Source organism: Pongo abelii, chromosome X, assembly GCF_028885655.2.
Source record: "Pongo abelii isolate AG06213 chromosome X, NHGRI_mPonAbe1-v2.0_pri, whole genome shotgun sequence".
In the NCBI taxonomy this organism is placed as follows: domain Eukaryota; kingdom Metazoa; phylum Chordata; class Mammalia; order Primates; family Hominidae; genus Pongo; species Pongo abelii.
Window position 1 is genome coordinate 109,938,347 of NC_072008.2, and position 13,716 is coordinate 109,952,062.

Below are 13,716 nucleotides of genomic sequence, written 5' to 3' on the forward strand. Positions count from 1 at the left end.
ACAACCCCCCACTTCTGCCCTCTTTCTCTTCTTCCTCCTGCCTTCTTTCATCTTTCCCCTCCTTTCCGCCTATTTTAGTTCTATGCTTTCCTGAAGGATCAATGTAGTTTCTTCATAAATATAGTTAATGCAAAGACTTGCTTTTATTGAAGAATTATGCTCTTATCTGAAAATGTGCTTTTATAAAATAGTATTAGGTAGTTTTAAAAATTGTCTTCTTTGGGCAAAGTAAGAAATTAGTAATCTTGGGGTTTCCTCTGAATATTTTTTTTTAATCTTACGCATCCAAGAACAGGAATCACTTTCCCAGAATATAGAGAAGAGATGAGATAAACAGCAAAGTACGCTATATAACACCTAACAAGTTGATTCAAGTTGACCAAGTTAAGCTCCATAATATATTTTCTACGGGAGGGAGGGGGCAAATTAGCAGGAGTGCCTGTCTCCTTTGGGAATCAGGGAAGGCTTCACTGAGGAGACAACGTTTGAGCTGGAGTTTGAAGGATTAGCAGGGGAGAAATAGCAGGGCATTCCAAGCAGAGTGCCTGCGAGCAAAAGGCGCAAAGCACAAAAGAGTACGACGTGTCCAGCAGCTCTGAGTAGGCGGGTGGCTGCAGCGTAGGGTTCTTGGAGTTAGGTGATCAAGGGTGAGGAAGGGACTATTTTTTCCTGCTAGGACGATTTCTCCTACAGCTCATCGCACGGTGCTGGGCACACATTGCAGGAGCTCAATAAATACTTGTTGAATTGGGACAGAATGATCGAGTGCTCTGGGAACCAGGGCATCTGGATGCTTTCTCACGCACCCGCAGTGTGACCTTGGCCAAGTCCCTTTTCTGGGACTGCGGTTCCTGCTTAGTAATCGAGTACGAGTGAGAATGCGGAGGAGGAGGTTGGCCAGAGGCGCCTAGCCTTTCTAGCGGCCTGAATCCCTGATTTGATGCGTAGAGGGCGGGGCGGGCCGCTTGGGGCCGCGGCGGGCGGAGGTTCAGTTCCTCCTCCGGTCCAGCAGGGGGCACGGGGAGTGGCTTCCCGCCGCCCTTCCCCTCCTGGCGGGCGCCGGGCAGACTGCTGCAGTCGCAAGCGGCGAGCGCAGTGGGCGGGGCGGGCCTGGCCGGGCCGGGCGGCGGCGCTGCGCTGACGGGCTGAGTCTGGCGGCGGCGGCAGCTGCAGAGGCCACCGAGGCGCTAACTGGGTGGTCGGTGGGCCGCTGTGGCCTCGAGCAGCCTCTTCGCGCGGCCCCGCACCCCGCAAGCAGCAGCGGGCCGCGACGCCCAGCCTGCCAGTGAGCTGCGGCGGGCACACCCCGGAGCGTCGGCGACTGCGGACAGGTTAGAGTGGGGGCAGGGGCGGGCGCGGGAGCAGCCCAGGGCCAGAGAGAGAGCCCGAGCCAGGCCATCTCCAACCATGTCCGACGAGGCCTCGGCCATCACTTCTTACGAGAAGTTTCTAACCCCCGAGGAGCCCTTCCCACTCCTGGGACCTCCTCGCGGGGTGGGCACCTGCCCGAGCGAGGAGCCGGGCTGCCTGGACATCAGCGACTTCGGCTGCCAGCTGTCCTCCTGCCATCGCACCGACCCGCTCCACCGCTTCCACACCAACAGGTACGAACTGTCCCTGAGGGCAGGGGTGGATTTTCCACCTCTGGTCGCCCCCCGCTCCTGATCCTTCGTCCTGGGCTGCGCTTCCAGTCGCCGCCTCCCCCACCTGCTTTCGACCAGCGCTCATTCCCGGCCTCCTTCCCTGCCCCCCCTCCCTATTTTCACCCCTGCCCTCCGATTTTCCTTTCGACCGGCGTTTTACTCTCTTTTCCTCATTCATATTCTGGCTATAGCGACTCCTCCCTTCCTTACCTTCTCCCTCCCTTGCTTCCCTTCCCTCCCCCCATCTGTACCCTACGAATCCCAAACCCCCACCCTTGATTTTTAGATACGCCCCTGTTTGCATCCATCTGCAAAAGTTTAACCCCTTCCATTTCCGGTACGCTGTAGAGGAATTTGGATGGCTCAAGATCAATACGTAGATCTTTTGAAAAGTGGCGTTGAAAGGTGGCACGTTTAAAGCTAGAAGCTTCATTTTCCCTATTTTTAATCTGTCTCACAGTCCTGTTCCCCCCGCCGCCACCACCCCTACCCCATTTTTTTTTAGTTGAGCGCTAGGAAACTAGTCGATTCTCTCTTTTTTTTTCCCCTCCTTTATTAACTGTTTGCCTTAGCGCTTTAGGCTCTGCCAAAATTGGTAAGCTTAAATCTGGAAGATTCCTTCATATGACATATCCCTTGGAAGAGGGACATATTCCCCTTTGAAGAGGCAGAGTAAGGCTTAGGATGGACTGACTTACACAAATTTATTCAGAGGGTGTATCTCCTCCTAACTGATTTCAGTAGAAGGTAGTGTTCTGGAGACTTCTCTCATGCAAGCATTTACGTGTTAGATCAAATCTTGGTGGGGGGGAGGGTTGAAGACGTTCTAGATACAGCCTCAACTTTTAACATAGGTGGATATTTGAAATACGTATACAAAGGACTGGGGGGTGTGTAGATAAGGCTCTAGGAGAGGGGTTCAGCTATGGAAAATACTGGAGATAAATTAAGAAGTCTAGTTCTGACTTCTGATCCAAGTTTATGATGTGAGTTTGATCAAATTCTACCATATTTTAATGTCTTTAGCATATTTCTCCCCTCCCTTCCCTTAAATCAGTCTGTAGATTGAATGAGCTTCTACCAGATAAAAGGAATGTGTAAAATATGTTTCTTACATAAATGAAAGTTATAGTCTATGGGAACAAGGTGTTATAGTTAAATAATCAAAATATCAGTATAACACATCTCAAAAGGAAGTGGCAGTAAATTTGTTATGACTACTCTAAATTGTCATTGCAAAAAATGAAGAAACAGGCCCAGAAAGAAAAGATTGAGTTCAAGGTCATAAAACCTAGTCAAGCAAATCCAAGACTATTCCTTTGAAGCCAATGATTAAACTTGGAACAGAACTAATTGATCCAGTGTTACAAATAGAACTTATGGTTTCCTAGACCAACTCACAGAAGCCTATTTAACCCCTGATGTCGCTGTAGTGTGAATGTAACATATTCATGAAATCAAGTGGGCTTAGGGTTATTTATGTTGAAAAATAATATAAAAGAATACCTTTGTACATATTTGGCATTTAAGTTTTGCAGCCTTGGAGCAAGTCACATACCCAGGAAAGTTAAATGATTTCAGAATGATCCTGCTGTGATGATGAGGGCAAGGGAGTGAGGGCAGAGGCTGTGGGTAAGTACTGCCAAAACTGGGTGGAGGTGATGGGAAGTGAAGTTATGAGAATAATATGTTTCTTACAACTTGTTCTGTTCCTCCTCCTCCTCCTCCCCTTCCCCGTTTTTTCCCTGTGTTTTCTTTCCCTTAAAGACTGTGGTGAGGTCAGGACTGTTTTTCAGTGGGGCAGTGAGGAGGGGAGAAGGAGGTTCTTTGCAAGCCCCAGTTTTTCCAAGTCAAGCATTTTTCCTAGTTACTGCTTGCTTTTTTTTTTTCAACTTCCCTCTCCTACCCTACTTTTCATAAGGCTTGGCATGGTGGCAGGGGTTCTAATGCTCTGTATCCTTTTCAGCAGAGAGTAGGGGAAGCAAAATTAGCAATATTCACAGCACATGATGTTTCTGTCCTAGGCTACCTTGCCTTTTAAATGTATTATCCTTCTGGAATGTTCTGCTTTCTTACCCCTCCTCAAGATGGTGCTTGAGAGGACCAGAGGCTTCCAGCCATTTCTTTTCAGGGAGAAGCACACAGCTAAATCATATATCGGGCAAAGTTTAGGGAGTTCTTTTATTTTGGAGTTGTATGTGTCACTTTTTTCCTTCACATCACATCATTTGTCAATTCAGGCAACAACCCAAAAATCAGATTTCAAATAGTTGAGTGCTGAAATTCTGCCTTGGGTTTAGTCATTGTAAAATAAATTTTCATTGGAAGTAGGAAGCTTGTTAATTGGTAGATATTTCACTTAACCTTTATTTTGCTTCCTTCTTGGTATCTGATAAAAAAAATGTGGAGATTTTAAAAATAATGCACTTGATAAGGACCTTATGATTATGACAATTTTGTGCCTACTCATTTACTGGATTCTGGGCTATATTTGCAATTTTCATTAACAAAGACAGTCACAGCACTAACAGTTCCTGAGGTTGAATAGATGCAATATTCAGATTTTTTTTTTCTTTAAAGACAGATTCCTGCTCTGTCACCCAGGCTAGAGTGCAGTTGCACAATCTTGGCTTAGGGCAACCTCCGCCTCCTGGATTCAAGCGATTCTCCTGCCTCAGCCTTCCGAGTAGCTGGGACTATAGGCGTGTACCACTATGCCTGGCTAATTTTTATATTTTCAGTAGAGACAGGGTTTCACCATGTTGGCCAGGCTGATCTTGAACTCCAGACCTCAGGTGGTCCACCCACGTTGGCCTCCCAAAGTGCTGGGATTACAGGTGTGAGCCACCGCGCCCGGCCCAGTATTCAAATTAAAGTCATTTGTGATGTAGGTTGGTATGTCACTGGTCTAGGTTCAGTAGAAAATACATTACATGGACACAGCCAGTTTCCTAAGCATTCATACCTTAAGACCTAAATGGATTGATCTAGAATTTTAGGAAAATAGAATAAATTTCAATAAGCCAAAAAAGTGAATGAATTTTTTAAAAATGTGAAATGTCAGTGTGGAACATATGTAGTGTTTAAGACATTTTCTTTGGTTTTGGGGGCAGTGATTTTCTGATGTAAATGGGGGTTTTCTCTTAGCACTTCCAAACTAAATAAATCTTTTACTCAGTTATGTGATTTTAGAGCTCCGTTTTCAATCACCATTAACCAGAAAAACCTAAAGACTATTGTGTGCCTTTGGTAACACCCATAGTTTTCCTATCTAGATACAGAATTAGAGGTGCAGAAGAGCTGTGGGTTGCAGGTGAGAGAACCATGTTAGAGGAATTTGGTTTGGGGACTTGCTGAGACAAGTTGAAAATGGGGGGTTAGGATTTGGAGAAATATCCAAGTTAGGAATACAGATTTGGGAGTAATCAGTAGAAGTCTGTGACGTGATAGAAGTGGGACTACAGGAACTACAGGTTACAAAGGTTGAGAGAGTGGAAGCTTTTCAGTAAATTTAGCAGGGAAAGAAAGGAGAAGGGGAGATGTGAGAATTTGAGAGGGAAGTAAAGGTTTCTTTTTTTCTTTTCTTTTTTTTTTTTTTTTTAACTTCGTTTAGTTTTTCTTTTCCAAGAATAGAGATGTTAGCTCCTTAGAAGCAGGCCACAGGAAAGGGAGAAATTGAAAATATAAAAGAAGGTGGGATGAGAGATAGAGATGATGAACTCAGAAGTCCAAATGGGATCATTAGCCTTAGAAATGACATAGAGTGTTTTTTACTTCCAAGGCAATGAAGAGGGCAGGAAAGATGGGTAATGAACCCAACACAATTGAGGTAGCTAGGAGGAAAGTAGGGAACTTAAGTGGGTAGAAGAAGGGGTTGTATATTCTCTAACTTGGAACCTTGGTGGCCTGTTGGACTCCAGAATAGTAGCAGAAGTCAGGTTGGCTATATGGGGATTCTGGCGGAGAGTCAATGGTAAATACAAGTACTGATGGGGCACTGTCCCCTAAGAATGAATATATAGCATAGACTTCAAATGACCTTCATCAACTTGACAGAACTTTATTCAACAGTGCTCATTGGCTGGATTCTTATCTTCAGAAGTGGCAGTCAGGTCCACCTGAGAGAAAAGGGGGTGCAGAGGAATGTGTACATGATGCACATGCTTTTCTTAATTTTAACGTTTAAATGGCTGTTTACGAAAATACCATTGAAAGTCCTTAGTCTGTATATTCTTGCTGAAACACCTTGCAGAGAAATGTTCTTGGCTTTATTTTTTTTTTTAATTAAAATTTGGGCAGCAAGCCTAGTTATTGAGTTAAACACCGTGTTTCACTGGAATTCTTTTCAACATCTTTCAAGATTTTGGAGAAAGTCTCCTTTGAGAGTAATATTATGATTATAGCTAGAATCGAAGTGTTAGGTAACTTTCTCTTAGTGGAATAAAATGTAAGGGCTTGTAAATTTGAATAGTTTAGTGCTGAGCACACAATGGACATTCATTACAAGTTTGAAACTGACAGAACAGTCTGAAAGAATCACACTTAAATTTTTATTTAAAAACTTATTATAGAAAACTGAGGGCATATAAAAAACTATAGACCACTCATGATCCTTTTCCCCAAAGGTAACAACTATCAACATTTTGATGTTTCTTTTAATGTTTCTATGTACATATATAATTTTTAAACATCAGGATCAGTTTGTGACCTGCATATTTGCTCCTATATTGTTGGGTGTTTTCCTTTTGAATAATCTGAAAATATGATTTTTAGTGATTATAAAAATACTATTCAGATATATCATTTAATCCTCATATTTTAGGGGCATTTGTTTTCCCTTTTGGACTATTACAAATAGTATTGTTTGGACATATTTGTACACACATCTTTTTTCCAAATTTCTGTTTGGGGAAGGGAACACAATCCTGGAAGGGGAATTTCTGATTCCAAATGAATGAACCTTTTTAAACGTCTAGATGTACATAGGACTGCCAAATTGCTTTTAAGAAAGATTATGTCAACTTAGACTGTCACTAGCAATGGATGAAAGTACTTCCTACTTTGTTTTTATCTATATTGCCTTAAAATTATGATTTTAAAAATTCGCATATTAGAAGATATAAAAATTTTGTCAGGTGCATTGGTTCACACCTGTAATCCCAGCGCTTTGGAAGACCAAGGTGGGAGGATTGCTTGAGCCCAGGCATTTGAAACCAGCCCGGACAACAGGATGAAACCCTTTCTCTACCAAAAAAAAAAAAAAAAAGCGAAAATTAGCCAGGCGTGGTGGTATGTGCCTGTAGTCCCAGCTGCTGGGAAGGCTGAGGTGAGAGGATGAATCAAGCCCAGGAGGTCAAGCCTGCAGTGAGCCATGGTTGCACCACTGCACTCCAGCCTGGTTGACAGAGCGAGACCCTGACTCAAAAAAAAAAAAAAAAAAGAAATGAAGATATAAAAAATGTTACAATCTTTACTAGTAAAAAATACTATTATTCTATTTTATGAATGATTTGTTCAATTATGAGCCCAGTTTACTTGCTGCTGATAATTAAAAACAAAAGACAAAGACTTCTAAGAACATTCAGAACCTTGTGATGATTACAAATCTGAAAAACTGAGAAACACACTGACTTTGACCAAAGGTAAGAGCACAAAATGAAGCAAATTCCTGACTCCTTTGGCAGTGATCTAATGGTTAGATTACTAAATATGGCATCTTTTTTTTTTTAAGGAATGTCATTATTACTCATGGAGAGAAACACATTTCTACAGAATTTTTACAAACTAAAAAGAAATTCTAATTAAAAACAATTATCTAACAGTTATTCCTAGCACTGAACATAGTACTTGATACATAGAAGATACTGACTAAATGTTTGTTGAATGAGTGAATGAATAAAGGGAAAAAAATCACATGTAATTTGAAGACACAAGAGAAAAATAGTTTGCTCAGGACATAATGTAGATAGGGCTTACTGTGTCCAGAATGTATTTTTGTTTTGTTTTGAGATAAGGCCTCGCTGTGTCGCTCAGATTGGAGTACAGTGGCAGGATCAGCTTGCTATAACCACGGACTCCTGGGCTCCAGGGATCCTCCTGCTTCAGCCTCCCGAGAGTAGCTGGGAATACAGACATGCACCACCTTGCTCAGCACATTTTTTAACTTTTTATAGAGATAGTGCCTTGCTTTGTTACCCAGACTGGTCTGAAACCAGGGTATGATTCCTCTTCATAACTTTTATTGCAAGACCTGGGATAATTTGGTTAATTAAAAATTTTTCTAAAATGAGGATACTGTTCACCTAGCAAACATGTGATGAAAGTAATATTACAAGATATTCTAAGATTCTTAGATGAATTTTATTTTTTTTACTATATAAAAATTTATTGACATCTGCTTTCTATTTACTGACTTATAATTGTGTGTGTGTGTGTCAGTGTTTTAAAATGGTCTACCTTCGAAAGAAAAGGTACCATAAAGTTTTTCAGGTTGTCCAAATTTTGTATGTAAATCAAGAACTTCTAAAAGATTAGCCATACAAAATGGAGGAAGTTAAAAAAAATGAAGTGTGTAATTTAAGAAACAGTAGATTTAATGAAGGATGAGACACGACCTAATAATAGATAAGTAACAGACTTTTCATAAGGAAGTCATTACTTCAGGAGCTTGTTAGTGCTGGAAATACTAAATGATTATCTTAAGGATTAATTATCTATGCTACTGGCAAAGCAATGAAGATTATCTTATTAATAGTATAAAACTAGTGGAAATTTACAAAAGAAAACAGATTGATAGATTTCAAGACCAAAAAAAGATCCAACCAAAAAACCCTGCAATAAATACTGTAGACAAAATGTTAATATCCTTAATGCATAAAGAACTCTTACAAAATTAGTAATGAAAATATTAACACATAGGAAAACACCATAGCGAAATAGCTAATAAATATTTAAAAATTTGATCTTGCTGGTAATTAAATAAATAAAACTTGATATAAAAATGTTTCTGTGCCGGTGCAGTGGCTCACGCCTGTAATTCCAGCGCTTTGGGAGCCTGGGGCGGACGGATGGCTTGAGCTCAGGAGTTTGAGACGAGCCTGGGCAACATGGCAAAACCCCATCTCTACAAAAAATACAAAAATTAAGTGGGCGTGTTGCACCTGTGGTCCCAGCTACTTGGGAGGCTGACATGGGAGAATCGCTTGAGCCTGGGAGTTTGAGGCTGCAGTGAGCTGTGTTTGTGCCGCTGTACTCCAGCCTCAATGACGAAAGTGAGTCCCTGTCTCAAAAAAACAAGAAGTTTCTGTCCTATAAGATAGGTAAAAAAAATTTTTAGCAATTTTAGTGCTGTTAAGATTGTGATGAAATGAGCACTTTTATATACTGCCGTGGGGAGTATAAATCGATGCAGCCTTTCAGAAAGGTGTTGACTAAATTAGAAATGTTGATATTCTTTGACTCAGTACTTACCTTTCAAGCAACTGTATCCTGAGATAATATATTTGATAAATAATTATAAACAAGGCTCATCTCAATATTATTTCTAATATTAAAAAATTAGAAACAGCGTGTGTATTATTGGGGGAATAAAGTTAAATAAATTACACATTTAGTCAATGGAATATTATATAGGCATTAAAATGTTTTCAAGTAATATACTTAGGAAAATGTTTAGCATATTAATGTTAAGTGAAAAAAGCAATATACTAAAATATATGTACACAGAATGGTTGCTGATTCTGTAAAAAATATGTATGCACATAAAAATAAACTACCAAAATATTATAGATTAGTTATTGCTGGATAATGGAATTATTGATCATTTTATTCCAACATCTTTCCAACATCTTTGCAATGAGCCTGTACAGCATTAATATGAAAAAGTTACTTAAATATAACAAATACTTCTTGAACATCTACCTGTGTAGATGCTTGTTAGTGCTTTTCTCTGCCCTGCAATGGCCCCACTCTTCCTTTAACAATAATAATAGCTGTCATATATTGGGCACTTTTTAATGTGTGCTACAAGTGCTGTGTATGCATTCTCATGTGATCATCACAATACCTCCATTGGGACACAGACTTGGAGAGAGTGTTATTTGCTTAAAATCAATTAGCTAGGAAGTGACAGAGCAAGAATTTGAACTGTCTGATTCCAGAGCTTACTCATAACCACTATGCTGTATGCTTTGTTTATGGATGAAGATTTTACTTTAGTCCTAATTTAAACACTACTTTCTTTTAAAATAGTGTACTACAAAAATTTTCAGACAGCTACAAAAGTAGAGAGAAAAGTGTGATGGACCCCATGTTCCTGTCACCCAGCTTCAACATTTATTCGTATATGGCATCATGCTTCATCTGTACCTCTATCCACTCCCCAACCCCTGCCTTATTTTGAGGCAAATCCTAGACATGTATCATTCATAAATATTTTAGTATATTTCATTAAAAGGTAAGGGCTCTTTTAAAAATACAAAAAACCTCACATTCCTTATAAATGTTATAAATATGTCCTGTTAATTATATCTTAAAATTGTGTGGATTCTGTAGTTCTCTTGATTTCTTTTGTGTTGTGTTTTTGAAGGTGGAACCTAACTTCTTGTGGAACAAGTGTTGCCAGCTCAGAAGGCAGTGAGGAGCTGTTTTCATCTGTGTCTGTTGGAGATCAAGATGATTGCTATTCCCTGTTAGATGATCAGGACTTCACTTCTTTTGATTTATTTCCTGAGGGGAGTGTCTGCAGTGATGTCTCTTCTTCTATTAGCACTTACTGGGATTGGTCAGATAGCGAGTTTGAATGGCAGGTAAGTTTTTTTGTCCTTTTCTTGACATCATTACTACCGAAGTAAAAGTATAAACTTTTCCTTTGATATTTTCATCTCTAATTCAAAGTAAATTTCTCTAATGTTTATCCAGTCCTGGAGATTCTCTGACATGTTTTAAGGTTAAGAATTGGATGGGATATCTTTATTTTTGCTAATGTACCTTTTTGATGCTATAGATATCCTTTTGTAGATTTTTATGTTATTTAATACTTGCGTAATATTACCATTATTATATATTATCAGTACCTTTCTGTGCATGAATCCAAGCAAAGTTATGCTTCCCACCCTATAATAAATAGCTTTTGTGTCCTTATAGGACAAATATCAATCACATTATGTATCTAATATCATAAACTGTTATTACCATAAATACATGCTTTTTGGTTCTGTCATCAGAAATATATAATTTCTCATTTTGTATTCTGTTTGTATGTAGACATGTTTTTTTGCCTGACACTTTTTTCTTGTGGCATATATACCATGTAAAATGGCTTTGTGGTAAATTGTTTGAAAATCCTGCCTTATAATAAGTGCAGTTTGTCAGAAAATTTAGATTGTGTTATTACAACATCCATATTCTGATTGTAAAAACAATAAAACATTTAAAGACGTTTTCCCTGCCTACAGCAAAGATTTTATTCGCTAGATAAACTCGAATGTCTGCTACGTTTGAAAGCCATCTGAATACTTGAAGTTTTATTCCAAAAGAGGGATTGAATATTATAATTTCAAACAGCTTTCAAATAATACAGAATGGCATCAAATTTAAAAAAGTCTCCAAGTCCCACTCTACTATGGTTACCACTGTTAGGAGCTTATGCAGATATAAGTATGTTTGCATACTGTTAAAAACACATGGGATTATACTTCGTCCACTGTTTGGCCCTATGCTTTTTTTCAGCTAACACATCTCATTCTTTTCCATAACTGGATCATAATTTATTTAATCCATTTCCTAATTATGGCTATTTTGGTTGGTTTCAGTTTTTCGTTGTTATAAACGATGCTACACTGAAAAGATGAGATTTTTTTAAGAAAAAAGTAATTCACAACCCTTCCATTTTTGTTTTTCATATCATTTGGATTAAACAATTTTTAAACTTTTTAAAAATTTAAGATGAAATTCACCATTTTCATCATTTTGAAATGTATAATTCAGTAGTTATTAATATACTCACAGTTGTTCAGCCATCACCGCTATCTAATTCCAGGGCATTTCTGCCACCCCCAAAAGAAATCCTATACCCATTAGCACATAGTTCCAATTCTCCCCTCCCCCTTATCACCTGGCAGCTACTAATCTAATTTCTCTATGGTTTTGCTTTTGTGGATATTTCGTATAAATGGATGAATATGTGGCCTTTTGTGTCTGGCTTCTTTCATTTGGAATAATGTTTTCAAGGTTCATCCATGTTGTACCATGTAACAGTACTTCATTCCTTTCTATGGGTAATATTCCATTGTGTAGATGTACAGTACCACATTTTGTTCATCCATTCATTACCTGATGAACTTTTGGGTTGTTTCTACTTTTTGGCTGTTATAAATAATACTGCTGTGAACATTCAGGTTCAAGTTTCTATGTGGATTTATATTTTTAATTCTCTTTGATATAACCCAAAGAGTGGAATTGCTGGATCATATGATCACTCAATATTTAACTTTTTGAGGAACTGCCAACATGTTTTCCAGAGTGACTACACCATTTTACTTTTCCACCAGCAGCGTATGAAAGTTCCCATTTCACCACATCCTTGTCCATACTTGGCGTTGTCTTTTTGTTTGTAGCCATCCTACTGGGTATAAATTGGTATTTCATTATGGTTTTGAGCATCTTTTCATGTGCTTATTGGCCATTTGTGTGTCCTCTTTGGCGAAATATCTATTCAAATACCTTGCCACTTTTAAAATTGTGTTATTTTACTTTTTATGGTTGCGTTGTAAGAGTTCTTTCTATATTCTGGCTACTAGACCCTTATCAGATATATGATTTGCAAAAATGTTTTTATTCTGCAGGTTGTCTTTTTGCTTGTTAGTATTTGTTCACTTGATAGTGTCCTTTGACACCAAAGTTTTTAATTTTGATGAAGTCTAATTTATCTTTTTTTTTGCTGTACTTATGATGTCATATTTTAAAAACCACTGTGTAATCCAAGATGAGGAAGATTTTCACCTGTTTCCTTCCCAGACTTTTAGAGTTTTCGTTCTTACATGTAGGTCTTTGACCATTTTGAGTTACTTTTTGTATATGATGTGTAAGATGGGAGTCCAGATTCATTCTTTCTTTTTTTGTTTTCTGTTTGTTTGTTTTGAGACAGAGTCCCGCTCAGCTCAGTTGCCCAGGCTGGAGTGCAGTGATGCAATCTCAGCTCACTGCACCCTCCGCCCCCTGGGCTCATGCCATTCTCCTTCCTCAGCCTCCTGAGTAGCTGGGATTACAGGCGCCCACCACCAAGCCCGGCTAATTTTTGTATTGTTAGTAGAGACGGGGTTTCACCATGTTGGCCAGGCTGGTCTTGAACTCCTGACCTCATGTGATCCGCCTGCCTCGGCCTCCCAAAGTGCTAGGATTACAGGCGCATTCTTTCCTTTTTTAAGAACGGAGTCTCGCTATGTTGTCTGTCCATGCTGGTCTCGAATTTTTGGGCTCAAGCAATCCTCTCACCTCATCCTCCTAAGTATCTGGGACTACAGGCATGCACCACTGCACCTGGCTCACAAATTTATTATTTTGCATGTAGGTATCCAGTTGTCCCAGCACCATTTGTTGAAAATATTATTCTTTCCTCATTGAATCATCTTGGCACCCTTTCGAAAATGAATTAATCATAGATGTGTGGGTTTATTTTTAGACTCTAAATTATATTCCATTGATGTATGTGTCTGTCCTTACGCTAGTACCACACTGTTTTATTTATTATAGCTTTTCAGTAAGTTTTGAAATTGAGATGTGTTAGTTCTCCCACTTTGTTGTTCATTATAGAGATTGTTTAGGCTCACATCTGTAATCCCAGCACTTTGATAAGCCGAAGTGGGTAGATAGCTTGAGCCCAGGAGTTCGAAACCAGCCTGGGCAACAAGGCAAAACCCCGTGTCTTTAAAAAAATGCAAAAATTTACCAGGCGTGGTGGTGTGCACCTGTGGTCTCAGCTACTCAGGAGGCTGAGGTTGGAAGATGGCTTGAACCCTGAAGGTGGAGGTTACAGTGAGCTGAGATTGCGCCATTGCACCCTAGTCTGGTGCAA

The 13,716-nt window shown here is 39.5% G+C and overlaps 1 protein-coding gene across 2 annotated transcripts in view; it reads left to right on the forward strand.

Moving 5' to 3' along the window:
* Window positions 1-1,048: 1,048 nt before the first annotated feature.
* The window catches only part of FAM199X (family with sequence similarity 199, X-linked), a 29,461-nt gene continuing 16,793 nt past the window's right edge, over window positions 1,049-13,716 (forward strand). Inside the window, exons 1-2 of one of the 2 annotated variants that reach the window (XM_002831947.6) lie at window positions 1,049-1,604; window positions 10,231-10,450. In XM_002831947.6, coding sequence (XP_002831993.1) covers window positions 1,408-1,604; window positions 10,231-10,450 — 417 coding nt within the window. In that variant the 5' untranslated portion in view covers window positions 1,049-1,407. The remainder of the gene's footprint in view (window positions 1,605-10,230; window positions 10,451-13,716) is intronic. The other variant, XM_054544916.2, reaches the window with a different exon arrangement.